General features: G+C 52.4%; 2 protein-coding genes across 4 annotated transcripts; one reads left to right on the top strand and one right to left on the bottom strand.

Annotated features, from left to right (window-relative positions):
- The first annotated feature begins 641 nt into the window (after positions 1–641).
- LOC144936561 (uncharacterized) lies at positions 642–8,531 on the top strand. The gene is made up of 2 exons (XM_078863765.1): positions 642–702; positions 1,102–8,531. Exons 1-2 carry the CDS (start codon positions 642–644, stop codon positions 2,454–2,456), a joined length of 1,416 nt encoding a protein of 471 aa, XP_078719891.1. The 3' UTR covers positions 2,457–8,531.
- A 2,970-nt stretch (positions 8,532–11,501) lies between these two features.
- On the bottom strand, positions 11,502–23,327 carry BORCS8 (BLOC-1 related complex subunit 8). 3 transcript variants are annotated; one of them, XM_078858481.1, is made up of 6 exons: positions 22,860–23,320; positions 17,495–17,607; positions 17,284–17,348; positions 15,162–15,269; positions 12,589–12,658; positions 11,502–11,591 (listed from the first exon to the last, which is right to left on the bottom strand). In XM_078858481.1, exons 1-5 carry the CDS (start codon positions 22,894–22,896, stop codon positions 12,616–12,618), a joined length of 366 nt encoding a protein of 121 aa, XP_078714607.1. In that variant the 5' UTR covers positions 22,897–23,320; the 3' UTR covers positions 11,502–11,591; positions 12,589–12,615. The 3 variants fall into 3 exon arrangements, with proteins under 3 accessions (XP_078714607.1, XP_078714624.1, XP_078714615.1); XM_078858489.1 differs by lacking the exon at positions 11,502–11,591 and adding an exon at positions 14,203–14,264 and having other exon boundaries at positions 12,633–12,658; positions 22,860–23,325; XM_078858498.1 differs by lacking the exon at positions 12,589–12,658 and having other exon boundaries at positions 11,534–11,591; positions 22,860–23,327.
- Between the last annotated feature and the right edge of the window lie 441 nt (positions 23,328–23,768).

The following is a 23,768-nucleotide window of genomic DNA, read 5'->3' as shown; positions in this document are numbered from 1 at the left end:
ATGTCCGAAGCCCAAATTTGATCCTTCATTCTACCCCAACCAACATTATCCACGTTTTCGAGTAACTCGGGCAAATGATTTAATATTTTCAAAATCGAATGCCCCTTGGTAACAAATCCACCGCCGTCTCGGCCTGCGGTGGGGAGGCTGAGTGAGTGGCGCTTCCCTTTTACTGCCCCTCCTGCCCTACTGCCCTCGCCTGGAGCCCCACCCCAGCACCCACGGCTGCCTCCAACACCCGCAGCTTCCTCGCCGGGCTCCCGAGTGGTGCTGCGCCCTCCTCGGTCGAGCACGTCCTTCCTGACCGCGCATCTTTGGCCACGTTGGGAAATCCACTCGACAGGATCATCCCTTCCTCGAGCGCCCTTTTCCTAGTGCCGCCACGTGCCAGCGGTGGACGCGTCGATGATGGCTGCGTTTCGATGTCTTCGACGGAGCGAACGTCTCCTTCGGCGTCCGCGCACGGCTCCGAGTTTCTCTCGAGGAACCCTCTGGCGCAAGTCGCTGCAATCTCAGAATTCTCAGTTTCCCGAACGTCGCGGCTCGTGACCTCGCACCGAGATGTCTCAGCGGTGTCCTCATCCGCACAAGCGAGCTCGTCCGCTGGTGTCGTGGTAGTGGTTGATGTCCTGAGCCTCTTCATGTCCGTTCCCTCGCTGGCGACCCTTGCTTTGGAAGTGGCATTCAACAGCGCGGAAGCGCGTGCGAGATCGGCGAGTTCCTTCGCCCCATCTCTCCCGGATTTGCCGAACTGAGAATCATCGTCGTCCTCGTCAACCTTTGAACCGCACACCCCACCGCCGGTGGCGTCGCCCGCACCTGGTTGGTGGTGGTGTTCAGCCCAGCTCGCGTGATGGGCCGTGTCGTGTCCCTCCGTATAACCACTCACTCGCGTCGTCGATACGCTCGTGACATCTGACGCGTCCCCTCTGCCCGTCCCGTCCTTGGCTCCATTGGCACCTTCGCCTGCGCTTGGAGAGTGAGCGCTCGTCGTCGTTGGCAAGCTGTCGGTTACGATGGCCGAAACGAGGAGCGCTTCGGATTCGTCGCTTGATGGTCGTTCCTTACGGGATTGATCACTCGCTGGTGCTCGCTCATCAGCAACGACTTCTGTGGCATCTTGTGCTTCGTCGTTGCTTCCCAGTGCTTCGTCACTACCTCCTGGCGCTTCTTCGTCGCTTCCCAGTGCTTCGTCACTACCTCCTGGCGCTTCTTCGTTGCTTCCCAGTGCTTCGTCACTACCTCCTGGCGCTTCTTCGTCGCTTCCCAGTGCTTCATCACTACCTCCTGGCGCTTCTTCGTTGCTTCCCAGTGCTTCGTCACTACCTCCTGGCGCTTCTTCGTCGCTTCCCAGTGCTTCGTCACTACCTCCTGGCGCTTCTTCGTTGCTTCCCGGTGCTTCGTCACTACCTCCTGGCGCTTTTTCGTCGCTTCCCAGTGCTTCGTCACTACCTCCTGGCGCTTCTTCGTCGCTTCCCAGTGCTTCGTCACTACCTCCTGGCGCTTCTTCGTTGCTTCCCAGTGCTTCGTCACTACCTCCTGGCGCTTCTTCGTTGCTTCCCAGTGCTTCGTCACTACCTCCTGGCGCTTCTTCGTCGCTTCCCAGTGCTTCGTCACTACCTCCTGGCGCTTCTTCGTTGCTTCCCGGTGCTTCGCCACTACCTCCTGGCGCTTCTTCATTGCTTCCCAGTGCTTCGTCACTACCTCCTGGCGCTTCTTCGTTGCTTCCCGGTGCTTCGCCACTACCTCCTGGCGCTTCTTCATTGCTTCCCAGTGCTTCGTCACTACCTCCTGGCGCTTCTTCGTCGCTTCCCAGTGCTTCATCACTACCTCCTGGCGCTTCTTCGTTGCTTCCCAGTGCTTCGTCACTACCTCCTGGCGCTTCTTCGTTGCTTCCCGGTGCTTTGTCACTACCTCCTGGCGCTTCTTCGTTGCTTCCCGGTGCTTCGTCACTTCCTCCTGGCGCTTCTTCGTCGCTTCCCAGTGCTTCATCATTACCTCCTGGTGCTTCTTCGTTGCTTCCCAGTGCTTCGTCACTACCTCCTGGCGCTTCTCCGTCGCTTCCCAGTGCTTCTTCACTACCTCCTGGCGCTTCTTCGTTGCTTCCCAGTGCTTCGTCACTTCCTCCTGGCGCTTCTTTGTCGCTTCCCAGTGCTTCGTCACTACCTTCTGGCGCTTCTTCATTGCTTCCCGGTGCTTCGTCACTACCTCCTGGCGCTTCTTCGTCGCTTCCCAGTGCTTCATCACTACCTCCTGGCGCTTCTTCGTTGCTTCCCAGTGCTTCTTCACCACCTCCTGGCGTTTCATCGTTGCTTCCTGGTGTTTCATCAATGCTACCTGGAGTTTCATCGTTACCTTCAAACACTTCATCATTGCTTCCTATTGCTTCATCATTACATCCTCGCGCTGCATTGTTGCTTCCTGGTGCTTCATTCTTGCGTCTGGGTGTTTCATAATTGCTTCGAGTTGCTTCGTCATTATCTCTAAGCACTTCATCATTACATTCTAGTGCTTCATCATTGCTTCCTAATGCTTCGTTATTACTTTCTAGCAGTTCATTGTTGCTTCCTGGTACTTCAACATTGTCTCCCAATGCGTCATCATTGCGTCTCGGTGTTTCATAATTGCTTCGAGTTGCTTCGTCATTATCTCTAAGCACTTCATAATTTATTCGGGGTGTTTCATAATTGCTTCCTGGTGCTTCATCATTACCTCCTAGCCCTTCATCGTTGCTTCCTGGTGCTTCAACATCGCCTGCATTGTCCTCCGCCATACACGTGTAAAGTTGCTCATTGTATCCTCTGGTTCCTTCACTCGGGCTGATGTTCACGGACGGCTCAGGATCGTCGCGTTCTTGTGATGGGGAGACCTCGTCTTTCGTGGAGCCCGTGACCAGGGCCAAGCATAAAGCGCTGCCTTGAGACGAGCCCACGCCGCTGTCCACACTCTCCGCCACGAAACGGCCTCTCCTGCCGCCCCATGGGAATATCGCGCCGCCAGTCATCTCGGCTCGCGGGCTGATGCTGGTCGATCCACAACTTGCAAAGCTGCTTGCAGCCAGGAGAGAGTCCTGGCTGCCTATGCTTGGCTTGGCATCGGCGTCCATCTCCAAATCGTCCATAAGTGACCGCGTTGCGACGCCACTCAATGTCAAACACGGCCGCTCGTCCACACTCGGACCTGGACGTGACGCACGCTGTTGACCGATCAGTTGCGCCAATGTTGCCTCTGCCGGAAAGTCGAGTTTGGAGAACAAGACCAAACAGCTCGGCGGTGAATTAACAGCGCAGAGGTCTGGGTCCGCTTGTGGTGCGATGATTTTTAACGGAGAGATGGCTTCATCGTCACCGCATCCTGCGAGAGACCCGGCGTCTTGGACCTCTTCGTCAGGCGTCGGCTGCTCATCTCTGATACGGGCCCTCTTAGCGTCGCTCGGCACCGTGAAGGCGGCCTCGCCTGGCCATGCCGCTGCCGTCGCTGTAGTCGCGTCACTCTGTGTTTCACACGGGTCCATGGATTCGTTCTCAGTCGCTGGTCGCTTGATGCCACGTTGTTGCTGAAATCTACTCTTGTGACTCAGGTTGAGCATCCTGGTCGCTGGTGTATCCTTCCTGCAGCAGATGCCCTCGTTTGTGTCCATGGGCTCACCAACAACATGGGTATGGCATCCGCTGGTAGGTGCGGAGTTGGAGTCTTGTTCAAGACCACGGCTGTCGTCTTGTATGCTGAGTAGCTTGTGGGAAATTTCCTGTCCGTGCCCTTCCCACTGGGTGGATATCGCTCCTGTATCTGGTGATCCAAGATCGCACGCATTTAGTGCACTGATGGCACTTTGCCTCTTATGAATCTCATCATCTGCCGGATGCACAATTTTTATATCACAGTTCTCTGTTATTCCGTCAGCTGTGGCCCTTTTCATGACCCCTTCTCCGCATTCTTTACCGATGCCGGGCTCCACGCGTTGCTCATGTCCACACGAAGCGAGTTTCCGTCTTCTGCACTCGCTGCTGCAAGGCTTTAGTGAGCTCTCATGAAAGTTGGTGGAATGGACGATTGGTTTTTCTGCGCCGTCGGAGGATTTTGCAATGTTTCCAACTGTGCCGTCTGCCGTAGCGGTGACTTTGTCCGTTTTTTTAGGACAGTGTTCTCGCGTGCGACCTGCTCTCGATTCCTGCAGGTGGGCTCTTTCACACCGTGCCAGAGCTGCGCGTTCTTCTAGCACCCCACCAGCTTCTGCTCTCACGGAGGGGCACATCCCCTCTTGTTCGGGCGAGCTGCCATCACGCGCATTTTTATCCCCATCCGGTGAGGGCGAATCTCCACCGAACACCGCGCTACCATGCCGCCCCGCATCTCCACACAACTCAGAAGCCGTGACCACTTGCCTAGGGATGTCATCTTCAGCTGCTCTGGCATTCATCGAAATCCCACCACCCCACAAGTTGGAGTCCACGGCTTTGTCAACCCCAATGGTTGTGCCCATTACAGCGAAGCGAGTTTCATCCGTGATTGCGCTGGTCTTCTTCCATTTGTCACCAACGTCCTCCTGGAATGCACGGCCGCGGACATGTTTTGATTTATTAGCGGAGTCAACACTTATCTCAGTTGCGGAAAGTAGTGAGGAATCTTCGTCCCTATTGCCCTCCGTGGGACTGACAGCCGTCTCCTCATCTCTACGGTGATGCGAATGTTCCTCTCTGGTTGTACTCACCTGAACGCCATCAATGTCACTTTCTGGTCGCGTCGTGGCATCGGCGAGTCCGGAACTCGCACGGTCCTGCCCAGTGCTGTGTGCAGCTTTCGCCGTCGTGTTTTGCGCGTCCTTCGCATCGTGACACGTGCCTTCTGTCGCAGCACTTCCAGTTTTACGAAAATAGCCAGCACCCCTGTCATCCGTCATTCGCGTCATCGTTGTTGAATCGATAGTGGAAGTGGAACTAATATCGATAAGCGACGATGATAACGATGATGGTGATAAAACAGCACTCTTGGGCTGTGGACGTCCTGCACTGTAACGGGCGATGGATCTTTGTGTATCTTCCACGATCCCTGATGATGCTTGGTCCTTCTGGTATGCTCCTGCACGAGTGGTGTTTGTCTTGTTGTGTGCATTACAGATGTTCGTTGTGTCGGCGTTGGGGGACTTTATAACCTTTTCAGAGCACTTATCATCCGCTACACTGGGAGCAATACTTGATGTAGTCGTGGGCATGGTGCTAATGTTGATAACTGATGATGATGAAAAAATAATAACGGAAGCTTCATCAAAAAGTCCATGATTTTCTTCCTGCGTTCCAACCCTTTGAGCGTTATTATCCACTAGTCGGTGTTCTCCAGCGTCACCTTCATCAGGACTTTTAGAATTTGCATCCCCTGTATCTATAACACCCTCAATGGTGATTGTGTTGTCAAATCTCTGAACATCGCCAGCACCCATCCCATCTGCAGTCTCACTGACACGTCTCAATTCTGCACTGGCTGCGATGTTAACGTCACTGGCCGATGATGGATCAGGTGGTGCATCATCATGGTTACCCATATCTGGGGCAAGTGCATCATCATCAGCCCTGTTCTGTGCTACCTGAGAATCTTTACCGGTTTCACCGATTTGAATTGTGTCATCAAGACGTCGGTGTTTTTCTCTTCGAATGTCACATGACTCGGCACGGTCAATGACCTCTATCTGTGGATTGACACCTTTGATCGTGTTCGCTAATTTGTCTACATTTATTTCTCGACCTTTCCGGTTCCGGCAGTCAGTGTCTCCGTTGTGCACATGGAAGAGTTCCCGAGATTCATCCTGACCCGTTTCACCTGTTGTGGCATTGTCAATCCTTTTTGAAGAGCTCACTTCTGCAAACGATACAGGTGAATTATCGTCATCATCATCGTCGTCGATATAGATCACGCCCAGGTCTTCCTTGCGTACGTTGTAAGAGAGCTCTGCTCCCCGGGTGTTGGGGTCTTGACCGTCAGTGGCCGATTCCTGAAATCCAGGGATGTTACAATGAGGATATTTGTGCTTCTCAGATTCCCCAGCATCTGTTGCGCAGCCTTGGCGGACAGCACTGCCAGTGGTGTTGGCCGCGTCTTTCGCATGTCCTTTATTCATGGGTATTACACTCGTGTCAGTAAATGACGATGACACGGTCTCGTCGTCATCATCATCAATTTCTATGGGAGTCATATCAAGTTTGGTTTCATCGTGCAGTGGTTTCATTGTATGCACGGTTTTGACGAGATCAACATTACTGCCCTGTGACGAGCTCACTTTATTGTCAATGTGTTGTTTATCGATCCGCCGTATTTCCTCCTTGTCAGAAACCTGTGAACTTACATCGGCGTCACCTCCACGTGACCAGTTACCAACGGAAGCGGTTCCCGTGTGAGCTGTGTCATTCGTGTCTGACGCATTGCCGGTCTTGTTTCCCTTGCCCTTCAAGTTGCTGAAAATGTCATCAACTGTGACATTACTGTGCTCTTTCCATTCACCGTGGGATTGATTTAAATGTGTGGTTTTAGTACATTGTCCTGACGATACAGTTGCATTTGTACTACGGATCGTTTCGATAGGTGACAATATCACTTCATTGTCAATTTTCATGGGGCTTAATGTTTCAATATATTCATCGATATAGTGGGTTTTATCTTTCTCAGAAGCAGTGGGTTTCTTCGGTTGGTCTGCATCAGTCATTGCATCACTTTCCGAGACCCCTGCGATTTTGTGCTCCTCCTGGTTTGAATCTGTGGCCACTTCGACCGAGTCATCCAAGGCCCTCAGGTTAAAGCAGACGCAGTTCTGCGTGCGCGTTTGGGTGGTTCGCCAAAGATTAGCGGTGCCCATTCGATCGCTAATTTTTTGGATGCCTGATGGTGTCCACGTCGTGGTTGTGCTGATAACATCAATGAACGAGGACGATGATGGTAGCGATGATGATGATGACGTTGAGCATGACGATGACGTTAGGTCACCGATATTGCCAACGTCCTTGGCACTTGCAGTTTCTTCAGCGGCATTGCGCGGTGCGCGCTTTCCTTGCCGACTTTGCATTTCACAGAGTCTTGTATCACGCACGTAACCATCGCCGACGTCAGCTCGGGCTGAAGCTTCGCACTGCGTGGACGTCATCAGCCGGCATCTGTCCACAATGTCGCTTTCATCCGTCGCACCTTTAGGGTCAGCACCTCGATGGGGATTATTGCTCTCTGTGGGGCGGGCCATTTGGCTCTGTTCCGCGTGCTTTTGGGTTGTGTCTTTGGAGATGTCACGTCTGCTTCCCGCTATGGACAAGAGGGTGCCGCCAATGCTCATCAACACCGGCTCCTCTGTTGGATTGATGGCGACAGTCCCAGTGATGTCAACCCCTGGGACGAGGACAGTCGGTGGACTATGCAGGAGGTCACTGGCCGGTGTGCGTGCGTCAGTCTTTTCAAGTTTTACAGTCAGTCGAGGCACCGTGATTTCTTCACCAGACTTCTGTGGAGCCCCATCTTTCGCAACATCTTTCGCAACGGCCTCTTCGGGGCGATGAGTGTCCACGTCTTTATTTGCGCTTTTATCGCCCGAGCCTTCACGCAGCACCATCTTTGTCCTCTCCATTTCAGCGGCGGCATTTTCAGGATGCACTGCTGTTGCCGTGCCCACGTTTCCTCTTTCCGCTTTTATGTTGAAGTCGGTGGCCGCGGTTCCTTCTGCCTGCCTCGTGGGGTCCAAATCAGCTCTCAGAGCATCATCATCAGCAGTAGCAGCATCAGCAGCAGCAGATGTCACGCGTCTTTGCTGTGGGTACACGTGACCAGCACCACCCAATGGGATCGCGTCGTCGCTGAGCAAAGAGACCACGGCCTCGCTCTCGTCTTCACCACGAGTGATGTCCTCCTGAGGCTGATGGCAAACTGCGCTCGGGACGCCTTTGCTCAGTGATTGATCCGCCGGTTCCTCCTTCGGCAACACGTCCCCATCCACCGCCACTCGGGTGTTGTTCTCCTTTCTTTTGTCTGCCGCCTCCATCCTGACGTGCGCGCCATCCGTGTCTCCAAGACGAGCCAAAGGGAGTGTGGAGTCTGCCATGTCCACCGAGCTCTCTGGCGCGACTTCATCTTCACCAGTGAGGTCGATTATCACAGCCTCGGGCGCTTGCTTGCGGGCCCTGGGTGTGCCCCTACCAGAACAATTCACCTTGTCCTGATAGACGCCAATGCCCGCCGCCTTACAGGCTCGGGGAGCGCCTTTTCTCTGATTGCTGACGGCAACCTTTTCCTTCATGGCTGTTTTTCTCTTTGTTGTTGACGAGTCTGTGGCGTTTTTTTTGTGTTGCTCGGCGTTTCTGTTTTTGGATCGTCGCTTTTTGGGGCGCTTCTTCTTCTTGCGTTTGGAAGCAGGCACCAGCGGGGGAGCTGGTGGCGGCGGCGGAAGCCGTTGTTGTTGAAGTGAAGCGCTCTCTTCCTCTTCATCCGTGAGGTCGATCACGATGATCTCGTTGGCCCTGGCGGCTGCCTCTGCGCTGCTGTCTCTGCCGTCTGGACCTGCCGGCGCCGGCGTTGCTTGCACGGTACCTTGCGTGAGGATGCCCTCTGACGCATCCACCGACGTACTCGTGGACACGTCCTTCTTGCTCATTGGGCCAGATTTCGATTTGGCCTTCCTTTGCCTCTTCCTCGTTTTGATTCTGACTATGGCCCGCTTTTCTTGGAAGTTTGGCGTGACGGGCGGTGCCGTGCTGGACTCCACGATGATCACCAAGTCGTCATCCTCCATGCTGGTGCCGCAGACCGCCACCCCCGTTACCCCCTCCGTGGAGCCGCTGCACACCGGGTTAGCTGGCTGAGCACTGGCCTTGCTATGAGAATCCACCAGCGACGGCTCCTGAGTCCCTACACCCGCCTCCCTCCTGTCGCCTGCCACCTCCGCTGCTTCGCTGGTGATGCTCGCCTCTGCGTTAAAACTCGGTTCCCTTGGCGCAGGAGATTTGTTCACCTCTTGGACCCCCAGGCTACCCGCGCTCGCCACATTCGGCCCATTGACCGACACGATTTCGACATCGGCTTCCTCTACCTCCACCTCCCCTTCACCCCCCTCCTCCCGTTCTTCCTCCTCCTCCTCATCCTCCTTGTCTTCTCCCCCCACGTCCACCACGATGGCGGCGTCAGCGGCGATGCTCTTGTGGTACTCCCTGAAGCAGCGCGCACGGCACAGCGGCAGATCACAGATGCCGCACCGGAACGACGTCTGGATCTGCCTGCCCGAGCGCGTCTTCCTGCCGTTTTGCGAGCACTCGCGGCACACGCGCTTCCTGTTGGGGATCCTCACCAGCTTGTGCGCCCCAATGGCCTCAGCGTAGCACTCGGAGCGGTCGTGCTTCGGCTTGCGCCCCTTCGTCTGGCAGCGGCCCGAGAAGCCGGCGCGGAGCTGCTCGGCAAGCTCGATGCGGAACTGGAAGTGGTCGTAGCCCTTGGGAGGCGGCGGGTCGTGCTTGGACTCGCGGTAGAGGAGCCACGCGTTCACGATGCTCAGGTTCATGAGGAACCAGATGATGTAGCGCCACCACTTCTTGGAGGTGCGTCCCACGTGGTAGTAGCTGCGGTACTGGTCGGAACGGTCCACGCCGCCCATGTACTTGTTGTACTTCATGATGGCGTCGGGCTTGAGGCGCCCGTCAGACAGCGTGAGCATCTTGCCCTCTGAATTGCTCGTGAGCATCACCACCACACGCTTGTCCCTCCACACGGTCAGCACCAGGTTGCCCTTCTGAAAGAACTCCACGTCCCCCTTGTTCCTCAGCTTGAGCTGCTTGGCCTCGTCGGGCAGGCCCACGCGGTTCATGTTGATGGTAGAGCACCCGTAGAGGCTGCACTTGAGCATGTCCTCGAGCAGCCGGGGCGAGGAGAAGAAGCGGTCGAAGTAGACGTGGTGGTTGCGGTGCCAGTACGGCTGGGTGAGGCTCATCACCACCTGGTGGCCCAGCCCGTGGGTGGGTCCTGCCTTGCGGTTACGGCCCGTGTAGATGTCGAAGTTGAGGCAGTAGCCGGTTTCGGACTCGCACAGCTCCCACACCTTGACGCCCCACTTGGTGGGCTTGGCGGGCATGTGCTGCTTGAAGAAGAGGCGCCCCTTGAAGGGAATCATGCCCTCATCCACGGCGACCTCGCAGTGCGGGTAGTAGTACCTGCCGAAGTTCTCCCGCACCGTCTCTACCACATTGCGCACCTTGAAGATGGGGTCGTAATCGCGGCGGTCGATGCGCGGCATGCTCATGTTGTCGCGCACGTGCAGGTACTGGTTGATCTTTACGTAGCGCGAGTGAGACATTGTGCCCGAAATCCAGTCGCAGCGCAATGCCACGTTGCCCGCCCAGTAGCAGTAGAGTCGCGGCAGGTTCTTGATGCCCATCATGATGGCGAGCGCGAAAAACGCCTTGATCTCATTGACGGCCGTCGGCACCCAGTAGGGATCCTTCTTCTTCGCCGCGGCCATGCGCTGTTCGGCGTAGCGGTTCGTCTCCTCGGTGATCGTCTCAAACAGCGACTCGGGCCACAGCAGCGAGAAGTAGTCAAGTGGCGTGGCGTCGAGTGGCAGGCTGTGCTGGGGCCCGCTGCTCTGGGAGAACTCCCTGATGCGGACATCGGACAAACCCTGGCTCCACCGCAGGTTCTGCTGGTTCTCGGCTTCGACGCAGCAGCCCTCCTGGGACATATCTAAGGCCGCCGCCACCTCTTCCTGGACGACATTGTCGTCGTCTCCCTCGCCAGCCACTGGGTCGGGATCGAGCACGTCGATGTCGCTTTCCGATTCGCTGTCCTGGCCATCCCTGCGGTCCGCACCCTCGGCCGCTTGGTCCTCCTCCGGTCCCTCGACGTCCCCCTCCGTGTAGAAGTGGCCCAAGTGTTCGTAGTTTTCGAAATCGTCTACGTAGAACTCCATCATCTCTCGTCGGGTGCGTAAATTTCAATGCAAGGCGGGAAGCGGTCCGTTTTGTGTTTTGAGTCTCAATGATTGCCCTGGACGACGCTGCACAGATGGGGAGCGCGTGGTAAAGACTGGCAGGAATATATGGAGGTTCCACGGGACTCCGCAGCAGCGGTGTTGGTTAAGGTATTGTACTGAGGACGTGCCAGCAGCTAAGACGTCCCCTGCTTGTGGCCGTTTGAGAGTCTCCAAACGCTCCATTCAAGTAAAGTTGCGATGCAAATTTGCATTTCACCAAATAACAAGCGTCAATTCAAATTGTAAAATTCTTAAACCAAGGCACACATTTCAAAGCACCTGTAGTTACATGAATTGTTTATTTTCCTATTCATGCTGCTGCAGCTAAAGCAAAAATCGTCCGGGGATGACCTAACGCTGGACGCGTATTGTCGCTGCGACACCACAAGTCCGAGCCAACCAAGTGGCGGCAGCGTCTTTTGTGCCCTCCGACAACGACGGCTCCTCACGCAATCCGCACGGGATGTGGTGGTGGAGGGGAGGAGAAAAAACTTCTCCTGTCACCGCGTCGTGTGCTCCACCCTCATATTTAAAGCCAAACACAGGCCGTTAGAATGTTCCCGTCGGTCGCAGCATCGCCCCCGTATTGCACGCCGTGTCTGCGAGTCTGTGGACGACAACAACAAAGGTGCAGGTCAGCGGTGTTTTCATAACAGGCGGGGTGGGGGGGGCAGATAGCTCAGTGGCTCTGTCTGGGCGATGCCATCTCACGCCGCCACGCCAGCTGCATGAAGGACTACCACTCTTTCTGCAGGTTTCCAAGTGTGGGGGGGCTCGAGCAACGTCTCCATTAATCTGCCTCGACCAATTTGTAACAAAGTCAATCCAGCCAGCACCTCTGCTCGTTTTTAGCCAGTGCAGATTACCCTGCCGTGACGAAAAAAGGAGATGCAAATAAATATTTTTTGAAAAATAGAGTTCGTATGCATGGAGAGGCGTACGCTTGGGATTCAACTTACAAAGAGGAATTTAGCGGACATACACAAGTTAGAGACATCATATTAACTTAAACGTAAGTGGGCCTAGGCAGAACAGGTCGATAGAAAGGATGAAGCCCGGTGGTCAATACTAACAAGAGAGTGACAACTCAAAGAAGGGAGTATGCCTGATAAGTAATCTGCCACGGAGACTGAGTGATGAAACCAGCTCGTACGCAGGTGCTGGAGGGATTTTTGCAACGCAAGATCGTGAGTGATGATGACCTTTATCCAGCAGTAGCTAGACCCTGGCTGATAATGATGCTGCTGCCGGGGATTTGAGATTTGGAAGTGTGGGAGGTTTCTGAGGACGTGAAATGTCATGGGATTTGGATCTAATCTCAGTCAAGTCTGTCCAGGTCTGTGACATAGGAAATATCTCCGCACCCAGGACACCACATCCATCATACCTCTCACTGTGGCGATGACTTCTAAGTTACAAGCTTACTTTAGTCTACCAGCGACTAGAATGTGTGGTGTTATAAACGTAGCACTGATGTCATTCCAAGATGCTTGTCTAACCTGCCATACCCCTGCAACACCCCACCACTCTACTGCTGTTTTCTCTAGAGTCATCAAAACCCAGTTGGTTGGGAGTGTCGCGGGCGATGCTACTGCTGGACTTACGCCTGCGTGCTCAGCTCTGTTCTGTCATCACGAAAGTGAGGGCTCTGGGAAACAAGGCGTATGAAGGGAGCTGGAGAGGGAGACACACACACGTGCAAGGCTTGTACACAGACCGGTTCATTGTGGCAAAGCATGCTGAGGGCTCCTCCAAGCTGGGTTCTGTAGAGTTGGTGCCATGACTAAGTGGACAATCTAGGCCCTGGTACATTACGCAGGGTTGTGACGATCGCCTCCCCCCTCCCCCCCCCTTGCAATTCGATTAATTGTCAAGATTTGGGGGTCGCAATTCAATGCAAGATTTGATTCTTATTTTTTTATTTTACGATTTTGAAATGTAGCACCTCTCGTGGCTGCAGGGGTCACATGAACCAATCACACGCAACACAATCTACGAATCGAATGTAACAACAGGTTTGTATCCGTATGACTCGGTGTATCACGCTGTGGGGTCACCTGACCGACTTAAATGTTGGGGGCGTGTGACGGTGCATAGAATCATCCGTTAAATCGATTCTTACACTTGCGTACTCCCGGTACACGCATCAAATCGTCCCGGTAAGAATGTGACATTTATGCTTTATGCAAATCATATGCTAATGTGGCACGCTATTGAAACGATTTACTCGTAGTTTTTTTTTTATTTTAGCAGAAAAGGCCCACTGAGCTATGTAGCTCTTTTCCAGAAGTGACCTGGCCACAACGATAGCTCAACGAAGTGATTTATCAAGTGGAAATGTATAGCAGACAAATAATCTTTAGTCTTCCCTTTCTTTCCTACACATCGCCTCTCCTCATTCAGCTGCACTGGCTTCCTGTTTATTATCGTTGCTTCTTTAAATTCCTTACCTTAGTTTATAAATCTCTATACTGCCTAGTTCACTGTACAGCACCTTAGTTAAGGCGCTATATATATAATAATCACAGTAGAGCCTACATGCGCTGTGAGCACTAGTGGCACGGGAGGTAATGACAGGGGTATCCATTGTAAGTGCGAAGGGACTGGTGGCTATAGGAATGATCGAGAATGGAGCGTGGTTAGGTGGCAGAAAAGGACGGTAGAGTCTGCCGGTGGAGCGAGCGTCCAGAATCACCGAGAATGATCGAGAAGGGGGGCGTGGCCTCTGTATATAAAAGGGAGATGCATGGGAGACTCGGGGCTGTTGCAGTGGGGGTCTCCACCGATGTCAAGTGAACGTGTCTTCAATAAAGTTCCATCTCAAGAGAAGTCTGTCAAGTCGTTATAATACATGTATAAGATAAGATAAACGCACGTTTCTAACATGCAGCGGTGCATAACCGCAAATGACACGAAATATGAGAGAAAGCATTGCAATCTGGACTTAAAGCTTTCGTGACTGCAGGAATCCATACTCTTTGGTTCTTTCGGTAAAGTCACGTAGGTAGAAAATTAATAGATCACTATGTTTCGATCGCAACACAAGCAACCGTCATCAGGTGAGAATTTTCCAGCAGTTTCCCTGCTGTGATTGTCTCACCTGATGACCTTCAGCAGTTTCCCTGCTGTGATTGTCTCACCTGATGACCTTCAGCAGTTTCCTGCTGTGATTGTCTCACCTGATGACCTTCAGCAGTTTCCTGCTGTGATTGTCTCACCTGATGACGGTCGCTTGTGTTGCGATCGAAACGTCGTGATCTGTTATCTTCTACCTACGTGACTTTACCGAAAGAACCAAAGAGTAAGAAAGCATTGCAATGAGACGGAAAAAAGAAGAGAGACAAAAAATAATACAGGTAGGAACAACAGGTTCCACACTGCCCACCAGGGATTATTTGTCTGTCTGTCGTGCATATCCGGAATTCCGCCCACCCATGCACCTCCCCACCGAACACCAAGCTACGCCGCGATTGGTTGACGATGTCAGGGAGGGTGGGGGGAAAGGGTAAACATGCCCACTCATCCAACTGCCCCCCCCCCCCCGACCTGAACGCCGCGCTGTCCAACCAAGTTCCTACCTGCCCACTCCGAAGGAACGTGTTCAACTCGCGGTGATTGTATTTGGACCTCAAATCTCAACAATTCGTCGAATCAATGGGAGGTGAGAGATGAACCTTTGGCATGGCCTAAATCTCAGCTCACGTCAGTGGTTTCACTCGCCCTCTCTGATAAAGAGGTTCCCTCACACCTGGTGATTTCGACGAATTGTTGAGAACCGAGGTCAAAATATGATTATCGAGAGTTGATAAAATGTTGTCTCTCTGCTTTTGTTACCGTCTGTAATTGGGACGGTTTCTCTCACATTTTTTGACAAACTAAACTATTTTTCTATTATACCAGGTAAGGTCCAATGAGCTACTGAAAATCGCTCTTTTTCAGAAGCAACATGGCTACAAATGATAGCTCACAGCCAATACTGCAAACGCGTGATGTTGATTCTAAATGTGCAGGGAAAAACCTGGAAGATGTGGAGAAAAAAATTCACACGACGACAGGGAGAACATGCAAACTCCGAATATACAGGCGTCAGGGTCGGGATAGAACCCATGGCCTGCATACAAAGTGAGGCATTAGCGGCGACGTGCAAAGCAAGGCGGGCCCCTATCGGGCCACTCACGTGCGCGAGCTGGCCTTGTTGAGCTGCTGCTTGATGGCCACGGCCTTCCTCAGGAGGCCTTCGACGTTGGAGAATGTGGTGGTGCTTCTCGCTATGTTATTGACTGCCCTGGAGGAGAAACGCACAAGACGCGTGCCGTCCGCCGTTTGCTCGCCGTTTGCTCGCGCTTTCTCACCCCGCTCCGGGATGTTTTGCCGACTCCCAAGTTCTTAGGTTTTTTTCGGTAAAGTGACGTAGGTAAAAAATTTAAATTAATAAAAGTAAAATAAAATAAAAAATAAAAATCACGACGTTTCGGAGGCAACACAAGCTTCTGTCTTCAGGTGGAACCGTCAGCACGATAGCTGTATCAAGTGATTTTTTTTTACTGAAAAACCTAAGAATATGAATCCTTGCAGTCACGAAAGCTTCAAATCTAGGACTCCCAAGTTCATTTAAATCCCATGCTCGGTGCCTCCCCCTGGCTGGTTGGCACGGCTTGGCAGAGCGTGCCGCTATTGGCAGTCGGCTTTACGGTTGGTTTGCCGACCAAAGGGCTTCAAATGAGGTGCGAAGCCTCTTTCACAAATAATAATAACAAAAACTCAACACGTTTGCAGAAGGGCAATCTGGCACAACCTTAACAATCATTCTAGATTTGAAGCTTTCGTGACTGCAAGGATTCATACTCTTTGATTTTTTCGGTAAAGTCACGTGGGTAAAAAATAAAATAAATGAAAATAACTAAATAAAATCACGACGTTTCGGGCGCCTGAAACGTCGTGATTTAATTTAGTTTTCATTTATTTTATTTTATTTTTTACCTACGTGACTTTACTGAAAAAAACCAAAGAGTACTTACCAATTTTTTTTTTCTTCTCTCTAGGGCTGTGTTATCGATGAATGTGTTGAGTTGTTATTACCTGTGCATGTGCACCACTGCCTGCGTAGAATCGCGCAGTATTTGGCGACAATTCTCGATAGATTTGCGTGAATCTGAAGAAATAAATGGGGTGTTTTTTTTTCTTCTCTTGAAATGAGCTTTGCTGCAACGCTCACAATTCCTGTGAAGTTCTTGGATGACACACAGTGGCTAAATTAAAACACACCTCAATCCACGACGTGGATGGATATTTTCCTTTAACACCTCTATGCCAGCGCATTTGAAAACGCTCTTGAAATTGATCGATTCCCTGCATCGCAAAACTCCTTGGCAGCGACACACGACAGACCAGGTGGCCACTGAGAGCCTACTTGGCATGCGTGGCACAGTGGCGGTGCTGCTCCCATTGAAAAGTTGCTCAATTACCGAGTGCACGCGTTTGTTAAACGCCGACTGCGTGTTCACGCGGCGAGTGACGGAAACGTTTTCACCCCTCGCTTTTAATTTTTCTACTTCGGCTTGCCAAGTCCAACTGCCCATGTGTACACCACGGGTGACCACGGGTTCATGGTCAAACTGTTAATGGAAGACGCGACTAAAAAAAACAGCTCATGGAACTTAACAATAATGATAATACAACACGCAAAACAAAAAGTGATGATTTTTTTTCTGACAGCGAAAAGGGGTGATTGTGGCCATCAGAACGGTCGTCCCATCGTCCTTTGCACGTCGTACGTATGTGTGTTGAACTTCTTTCGCACCGTACGTAGCCAACCAACACGATAATCGGAGGTGCAGGGGAAGGACACAAACATGTCACCTGACATCAACACACTGCGTGTGTAACGCACACAAGCCTGTCTGATGGGCTCTCCTAGAGAGCTTCTCGTCATTTACGGTAAATTTAACCATTCGTTTAAACGGGTCTTTGGTTCTTTCGGTAAAGTCACGTAGGTATCAAATAAAAGTATCTTGTAGCTACACCCAAAGGCTGTGCGTGCCGGGCTATCCAACACTCTCTCGACGTCTCTTCGACGACAGAAAAAACCCGTAATGCGTTCATTACGGCGACGACGTCACGGTCACAGCACTCGTACAGCGATGATGATCAGGAGGAGGGGGGAGGATGAGGGAGGAGGACGAGGGAGGTGGAGGGAGGGAGGGGGAGGCAGATGGGGAAGGAGGAGAGGAGGAGGTGGGGAAAAAGGAGGATGGGGGAGAAGGAAGAGGGGGGAGGAGGAGGGAGGAGAGCCCCATTACCCGATGGCATAGTCGACGTCGTAGATCAAGCCCTGGCCCTGCTGCTCGAGGCTCTGCATGTCGACCTACAGCACAATGCAGTGCGACGCACGCAGTCAGGATTCGACTCGGACGGTGAAACCGTGCTCTTACAAATGTTTGCGTACACCACCGAGGAAGGGGGCGGGGGGTGGGACATGGGCTGGTGTGGGGGCTGCGGGGAACCCCATGCCTTGTGCTCCACCAGCTCCGGCAGGGACTTGCGCACGTGTTCCTGCAGTCGGAAGAGCGCGACCGAGGGCTCGTTGGCGAGGATGTACATGCTGTCCGTCAGCTTGTCCGACACTGCCACGCACACGCGCGCACGCACGCACGCACCGTCGGAGAGAGCCGATAGCCAGGTGGCTGTGGTGCAAGACAAAACGGTGTCGCCTCGCTCGGCGCGAACGGACACGCTCAATAAAATACGAGCCAGGTGGCCGTCGCTGCGGTCATCTTCACAAAAATCTATGCAAATATTCGGGGCGGTGGTGACATGGTCGGGCGGCAGCGCGTTCACACGACTGTTGCAGAGAGTCACGGTTTCGAATCCAGCGGGCCGCTCTGGTTATTACTGCGGACGTACTAATCGTATAAATACACGGGACGTGCATCACAGTGGGACGTTACTCGCAAGAGCAGGCCGTTGGCCGCCGCCGCCATCGTCATGAATTCCAAATTTGCTGAAAAGAATTACCCGCAGATTATTCAATTTTGGAATATGCAGAGCATTATGAAAACTCAGCAGGACTCTCTTGACAACGTCACGATACTCAGTGACGCTTTCCTAGGTAAACAAGTGCAATAAATGAGTAATGTATATACACTGCAGAAACATTTGTTGTAAGTAATGTGTTTTCCAGTTGTGAAGCAACCGACAAATATTTCCAATAGTTTAGCCAATGTTGTTGTCCATAGCTTGTGCTACGTTCACGTATCTCTTGTGCCCAACTTTTTAGCCTTTTTTATTAAGTTCGTCAATCGTTTCCTTGCAGTTCATTCATATTGGTCATTAGCAATGGCTATGTCATCAGAAAATCTGATACGGATCACATTTTCTGCATGTATACTCCTATCCCTTTGTGTCTCCTATCCAATGTTAGCAAGACAGCAAATCAATGTGAGACAGTCAAGCTAAAGTAGTTTGTAGCACCGCTGCAGTTCAAATGCAAGTCTCAAATGAATGCATGCCCTGTGGCTTCGCATGAACGTGTTTCATGTATTCATCTAACTTAATCATGACCGCAAACTAACGTGGTATTTTACCCTCTGAAAATACATTTTACTCGCAACAATTGGTGTGTTAATTACTCCGAGACCTTCACCTTACCTGGAGCGCTGATCGATGTGAATGGATGGGTTGATAGCAATCGCATCTATAAAGCGAGCACGAACGTGTAAGGAGTGACCATCGTCCGTGTGCGCCTCTGTGTGTGATGGACTAGGCCAGGGGTCGGCAACCAAAATAACAAGAAGAGCCATTTCTTTCCAATTCGGTACAAAATTCAGTATTTCAAGAGCCGCAATGCATCTGAGTACATACTGTACATACGTACATATCGTCAAGAAGCAGCCCGTAAAGAGCCGCATGCGGCTCCGGAGCCGTAGGTTGCCGACCCCTAAACTAGGCGGATGGGAGATGCGAGCCTTTTCGCGGCCCACCCTGGTACGTGTTTTCTCGTTACCTTAAACACAACTACCGTCACGTAGGTATAAAATAAAATAAATTAAATCACGACGTTTCGGGCGCAACACAAGCGTCCATCATCAGGTGGGACAACCACAGCAGCAAACAATTGCTGAAGTGGGCAAAAGGGCTGCTGTAACAAGAGGCTATATAGGTAAGAGAGGGAGGAGGAGCCAGGGAGGAGAGATAGAGAGGGGGGGGAGTGGGGATCTGAAGCAACACGAGATGCGGAAATGAAAGCAACACCATAAAGCAGTTAAGGTTTTACCTGGTTAATAACATCCTTCCAATGATTGCTCAATTTGTATCAATCTTCTCGGTTGAAGTTACGTCTATGCTTATATATCTGGATGGCTTCATGAACAAACATTTGATAGTAGCCCGAAGGTTCGCAGAGCACCTGTGTTGCTTCAGCTCCCCACCCCCAACCCCTCTCTCTTCCCTTCCCCAACCCCCCCCCCCCCCGACATTTTGTTATCTGCTCGCTCTTGAATCCCTTCTAGTCGCGCTCCACTTGGCGGCACGCCCCCCCCCCTCTCTATCTCTCCTCCCTGGCTACTCCCCCCTCTCTTACCTATATAGCCTCTTATTACAGCAGCCCTTTTCCCCACTGCAGCAATTGTTTCTTGCTGTGGTTGTCCCACCTGATGACGGACGCTTGTGTTGCGCCCGAAACGTCGTGATTTAATTTATTTTATATCTACGTGACTTTACCGAAAGAACCAAAGAGTATGGATCCCTGCAGTCACGAAAGCTTCAAATCTAGATTACAACTACCGTCGTCTGGGCAACATGGGCATCGTTAATGAAAGACGAAGCCACAGTGCAATTGTGATCATGCAACCAAAAGCATGGGCCATACAGTAAACCAATGTAGACTGCACTCCCTCAACGGAGGAGGAGTAGCAAGACTACAGCAACTCTCCTGAAGCCCTCTCGTCGTGGCGAGAAGACCTCGACATTGGCATCTACCTCCTTGCTGCCATGCGTAAGAATAGAATTGATTAGCAGAGCGAGTGGTTTTGTTTTCAAACGGCTGCTCCACTTCTCGCTAAACCGCATTGAAGATGAGGCCAAGTAAAATCCAGTTTGCATCGTATCCTATACAAAGTATATTTCCCCGGTACAACCGCACAACGTTCCTGAACGCCACACCGCCCCTGTACAACTACGTACCACCCCTGTAATTTGTAGGCAGCAGAGGCAGCCCAACAAAAAATACTTGTTGCAACTTGACATCTATGGCTCCCCACCACAACAAAAAATAACCTGCAATTACCAGCGTGGTGACGTATCGTCAATAACCCCCATCCCCACGACCCGAACGGCGTGGGGAGCAGGTCCTCATCCAGCAGTGGATTGACAGTCGTGGCGCAAACGTTATATGTACACGTATTACCAAATTTGAAATACACACCAGACAGGGAGCCCCGTATTCGACGTGCAGCACGCATTGTGTGTGTACACTGTGTGGAAGCTACCTGGTCTGTCACTCCGCACGAAGATTCAGATCTTCTCAGCCACGGTCATTCCCTCTCTTCTCTACGCTTGCGAAACGTGGACCCCCCTAATGGAGCATCTTCGCCGGTTATAAACATTTAGGCTGGCCTGCTTACGATCCATCCTGGGTTTAACCAGGCTGGATTGTGTGAGGAGCTCACAAATCCTTGAAAGATCTGGACAAAGTCCCATCGGTGAGCTCCTCCAGCAAGGCTGCGTTGGCTGGGTCATGTAGCCCGCATGCCCAGCCACCGCATGCCTAAACAGCTTTTGTTCGGCCGGATCGAGAGGATTAAACGGGCGCGGCACGGACTAGAGAATAGATGGAGTGACGTGGTGCGGGAGGACGTGGAGCTGAGTGGACTTGCCAATGACTGGTACCAGCGGTGTCAAGATCGTCCTCTGTGGAGAAGGCTCGTGAAGGACGCTGCTGGGCAGTTGGAGGCAGTCGCCCTCCAACAACAACGGAGGGCGGAGGAGCGACGCTCACAACAACGAGCGGAGCGCCGGGTGGATAAAGCACAGCAAGTTGGCACAGTAGGGGGCACAGGTGGTGCATCAGCCAGTCGTCTCAGTCGACCTGTGGCATCTGGGTCTGCCCCGTGACCTCCTACCAGCGGGCGTTCGACACTTCACGTGGCCTCAAGGTGCACATAGCCTGGCACAAGCGTCGTGGTGACGTCACCGCCACTTAGTGGCGAATGGCGGTTGTTGTTGTAGTACACTGGAGACGCGAGCGGCTTCTGGCTGCTTTGTGTCACGCATTGTGAACAAAGTCTCACAACGCCCGCTGTGGGCAGTGTCGGGCTCTTGGGATTCACTGCCGTCGATTGACTGCGACTTGGCACGAGCCCTACTTAGGCTAAATATATATTCGGCGATAATGTCGGGAATTGGCGAGGTGTGGTTGAAATGTGAATTTTAACAAAGCATCCACGTCGTCTGTAAGATCACAGGCGTCGTGCTTGGCCGAGTTATACAAACCAACGTGTGAGTTAGATTTTTGAAAAATGTAAATTAAAAGTCAATATTGAGTCGTATTTAGTTTTTTTTAGTTTGTCGCTAACTTGCGTTCGCTCCTTGGTCCATGTGGTGCTCTCTAAATAGATCATTAGGCTGAGAACATGGCTCGTATGGTGCGTGTAAGAATCGATTATTTACAACTCGTGCAAACCGGATGAACAGCGATTTGCCGTCACATTCACGCATGCAGAGTGAATGTTGTACAAACGAGACAAGAAAAACTCCGAGAAATAATACAAAGCGAAATTAAATTAAATAAAAAAAACCCCAACGCAAAATTAATCTGTTCTTGAATGGAAACGTGACCCAGCATCTCGGATAATCATCGCTTCGTTGGGATTGGAGTGGCCACTCAGTGATGCCGATCCGCGGGCCGATTGAGCGCCGGCACTGTCCTTGGTGCTGAACTAACTTCACACGTGGCGGCGACGTCACCTCGACTCACCGAGACCAATACAGGACCTGTGGCTGCTACCGCACTGCTGGTGCCGCCCGCTGATGATGATGTGCCACCGATTCTTTGTTTTTCATATTGTGTCTAGCCACAGCTAACCTCTCTCTCTGTGTGTGCCATGTCCTTTCTCAGAGACGCCGGCGACAGTGACCTTCCATTTAGCTCTGTCGATGATATGCTAATCAAAAACTTTTGCACTGGGTACGTCCAGTTGTATCCAATTTAAACCACGGCACTAAAACCCCGAAGCTAACGCATTAAGTCAACTCATTTATTTAGTCTATCATGTATTCACTCTTACGAAGCGTGCATGCTTGGAGTAGTTCAGATGCTGGGTCATGGTTAGGTGGTAGCATTTCGTAACGCCTTCAATGGGCGCCATCGATTCTCCAACGCGTCCACTTTGTTCTTTTAACAAAGCAACCGATGAGCACGGTTGTATACATACGGTGCGAAAGAAGTTCAACATACATATAAAGAGCAAGCTAATCCGTGACTGTACGTGTACAGCCCTTTTATCAATCCAATGCTGGATGAGCTGGGACGGGGGGTACGGGCTCATCTCCGTACATTTTGTGCTTCACGAATTTTATTCCCTTTTCATTGCCGTTGTGCCAAGTTTGCAAAACGGATCGGGTATCGGGTTTCTCCCGGAGGGGCCGCGCCTCGCACACGACCCCCGGCTCATCTCGTCGCCACGTCGCACACACAAGAGTCGCGGGGAGAGACGGAGAAGGGAGAAACAGCGCAGGGCCGGGCACGACGGCATGGAGACAAAGCACGCAATGCCGTGGCGACGTCCATCTTACAATACCCCCAACCTAAGTCCAGCCATCTTGCGCTCGTCAGCCAGAGATGGGGGTGGGGGTTGATGGTGGTGGGGGCGATACGGACCTCTCTTTGCTTTGTTCTCCATGTCCACCTCTTCCATGACTTCCCCAACAGAGGTCGGACGGAGCAGGCGCTGGCTGAGCCTCGTGCAGGGGAGAAAGGGAGGAGGAGGGGGGATGGATGGCGAGCGAGGCTGCGAGGCTACATCGCCCGGGTGGCCTCGTGGAGAGGCCCGGGATATCGCCGGCGAGCGGGTGCCCGGCCGTGTACCGCAGTACCGTATTCACGCAAACATAGCGACCCGCGTTAGGGGGAAAAAATTAACCCCCGCTCCACGCCACGCCGGAGCCGTCACACAAATCCCTCTCACACACACAGCGCGAGGCAGTCCGCCTAAGTGTTACGCAAAGACAGAGATCCCCCCCCCCCCCGTATAGCTGTTAACAAACTGCGGCTTGCGAGTAGCATCTGTGGAGGGGCGACACGGCCACACGAGGGGGAGGGTGTCCGGCACCACGCCCCGGGGGCGTTTGGCTCCCCAGTGGCGATGTTTACACACGGCAGCGGGTACTCATTTGACGCTGAGTCTACCTATGGGAGGCACAGGACCTGGTTCAGATATTCGTCACTGATGTTAGGCATGAGCGGGAATCGAACTCGGGTCGCCGGGTTCGCAGCACAGGACGCGAACCGCCTTTTGCACCGTAAATCAAACCCGAATATGTTTCTCAGTCAGCCTAGGTCTACTGTCGTGAAGTTCAACACGACACTATCAGATCTCGGTACAATCACTCGTGCCGACAGAATAAAGATATCGATTCCGGCAAACCTAACAGGGTGATCTCCAGAGCCGGTTCAGATATTATTCGCTACCGATGTTCGCCATGCCCGGGAATGGAACTCAGGTTTCCGAGTTTCATTGCGTAATGCGCTTATCACGTCTTATAACCAGACTAACATACAATAAGCTAA

This window comes from Lampetra fluviatilis, chromosome 1 (assembly GCF_964198595.1).
Source record: "Lampetra fluviatilis chromosome 1, kcLamFluv1.1, whole genome shotgun sequence".
Taxonomy (NCBI): domain Eukaryota; kingdom Metazoa; phylum Chordata; class Hyperoartia; order Petromyzontiformes; family Petromyzontidae; genus Lampetra; species Lampetra fluviatilis.
Note: the sequence above shows the minus strand (reverse complement) of the source record. Positions and strands in the feature narration are given on the sequence as shown.

Coding starts and splice junctions, on each gene's coding strand:
- BORCS8 (XM_078858498.1), bottom strand. CDS start 22,896: ATGGAAGAGGTGGACATGGAGAACAAAGCAAAGAGAG. Junction 15,270..17,283: donor GACGTCGACTATGCCATCGG/GTAATGGGGCTC, acceptor TTTCTCCTCCAG/GGCAGTCAATAACATAGCGA. Junction 11,592..15,161: donor AACAAGGCCAGCTCGCGCAC/GTGAGTGGCCCG, acceptor TGTCGTCCACAG/ACTCGCAGACACGGCGTGCA.
- LOC144936561 (XM_078863765.1), top strand. CDS start 642: ATGTCCGTTCCCTCGCTGGCGACCCTTGCTTTGGAAGTGGCATTCAAC. Junction 703..1,101: donor ATTCAACAGCGCGGAAGCGC/GTGCGAGATCGG, acceptor CTCGCTCATCAG/CAACGACTTCTGTGGCATCT.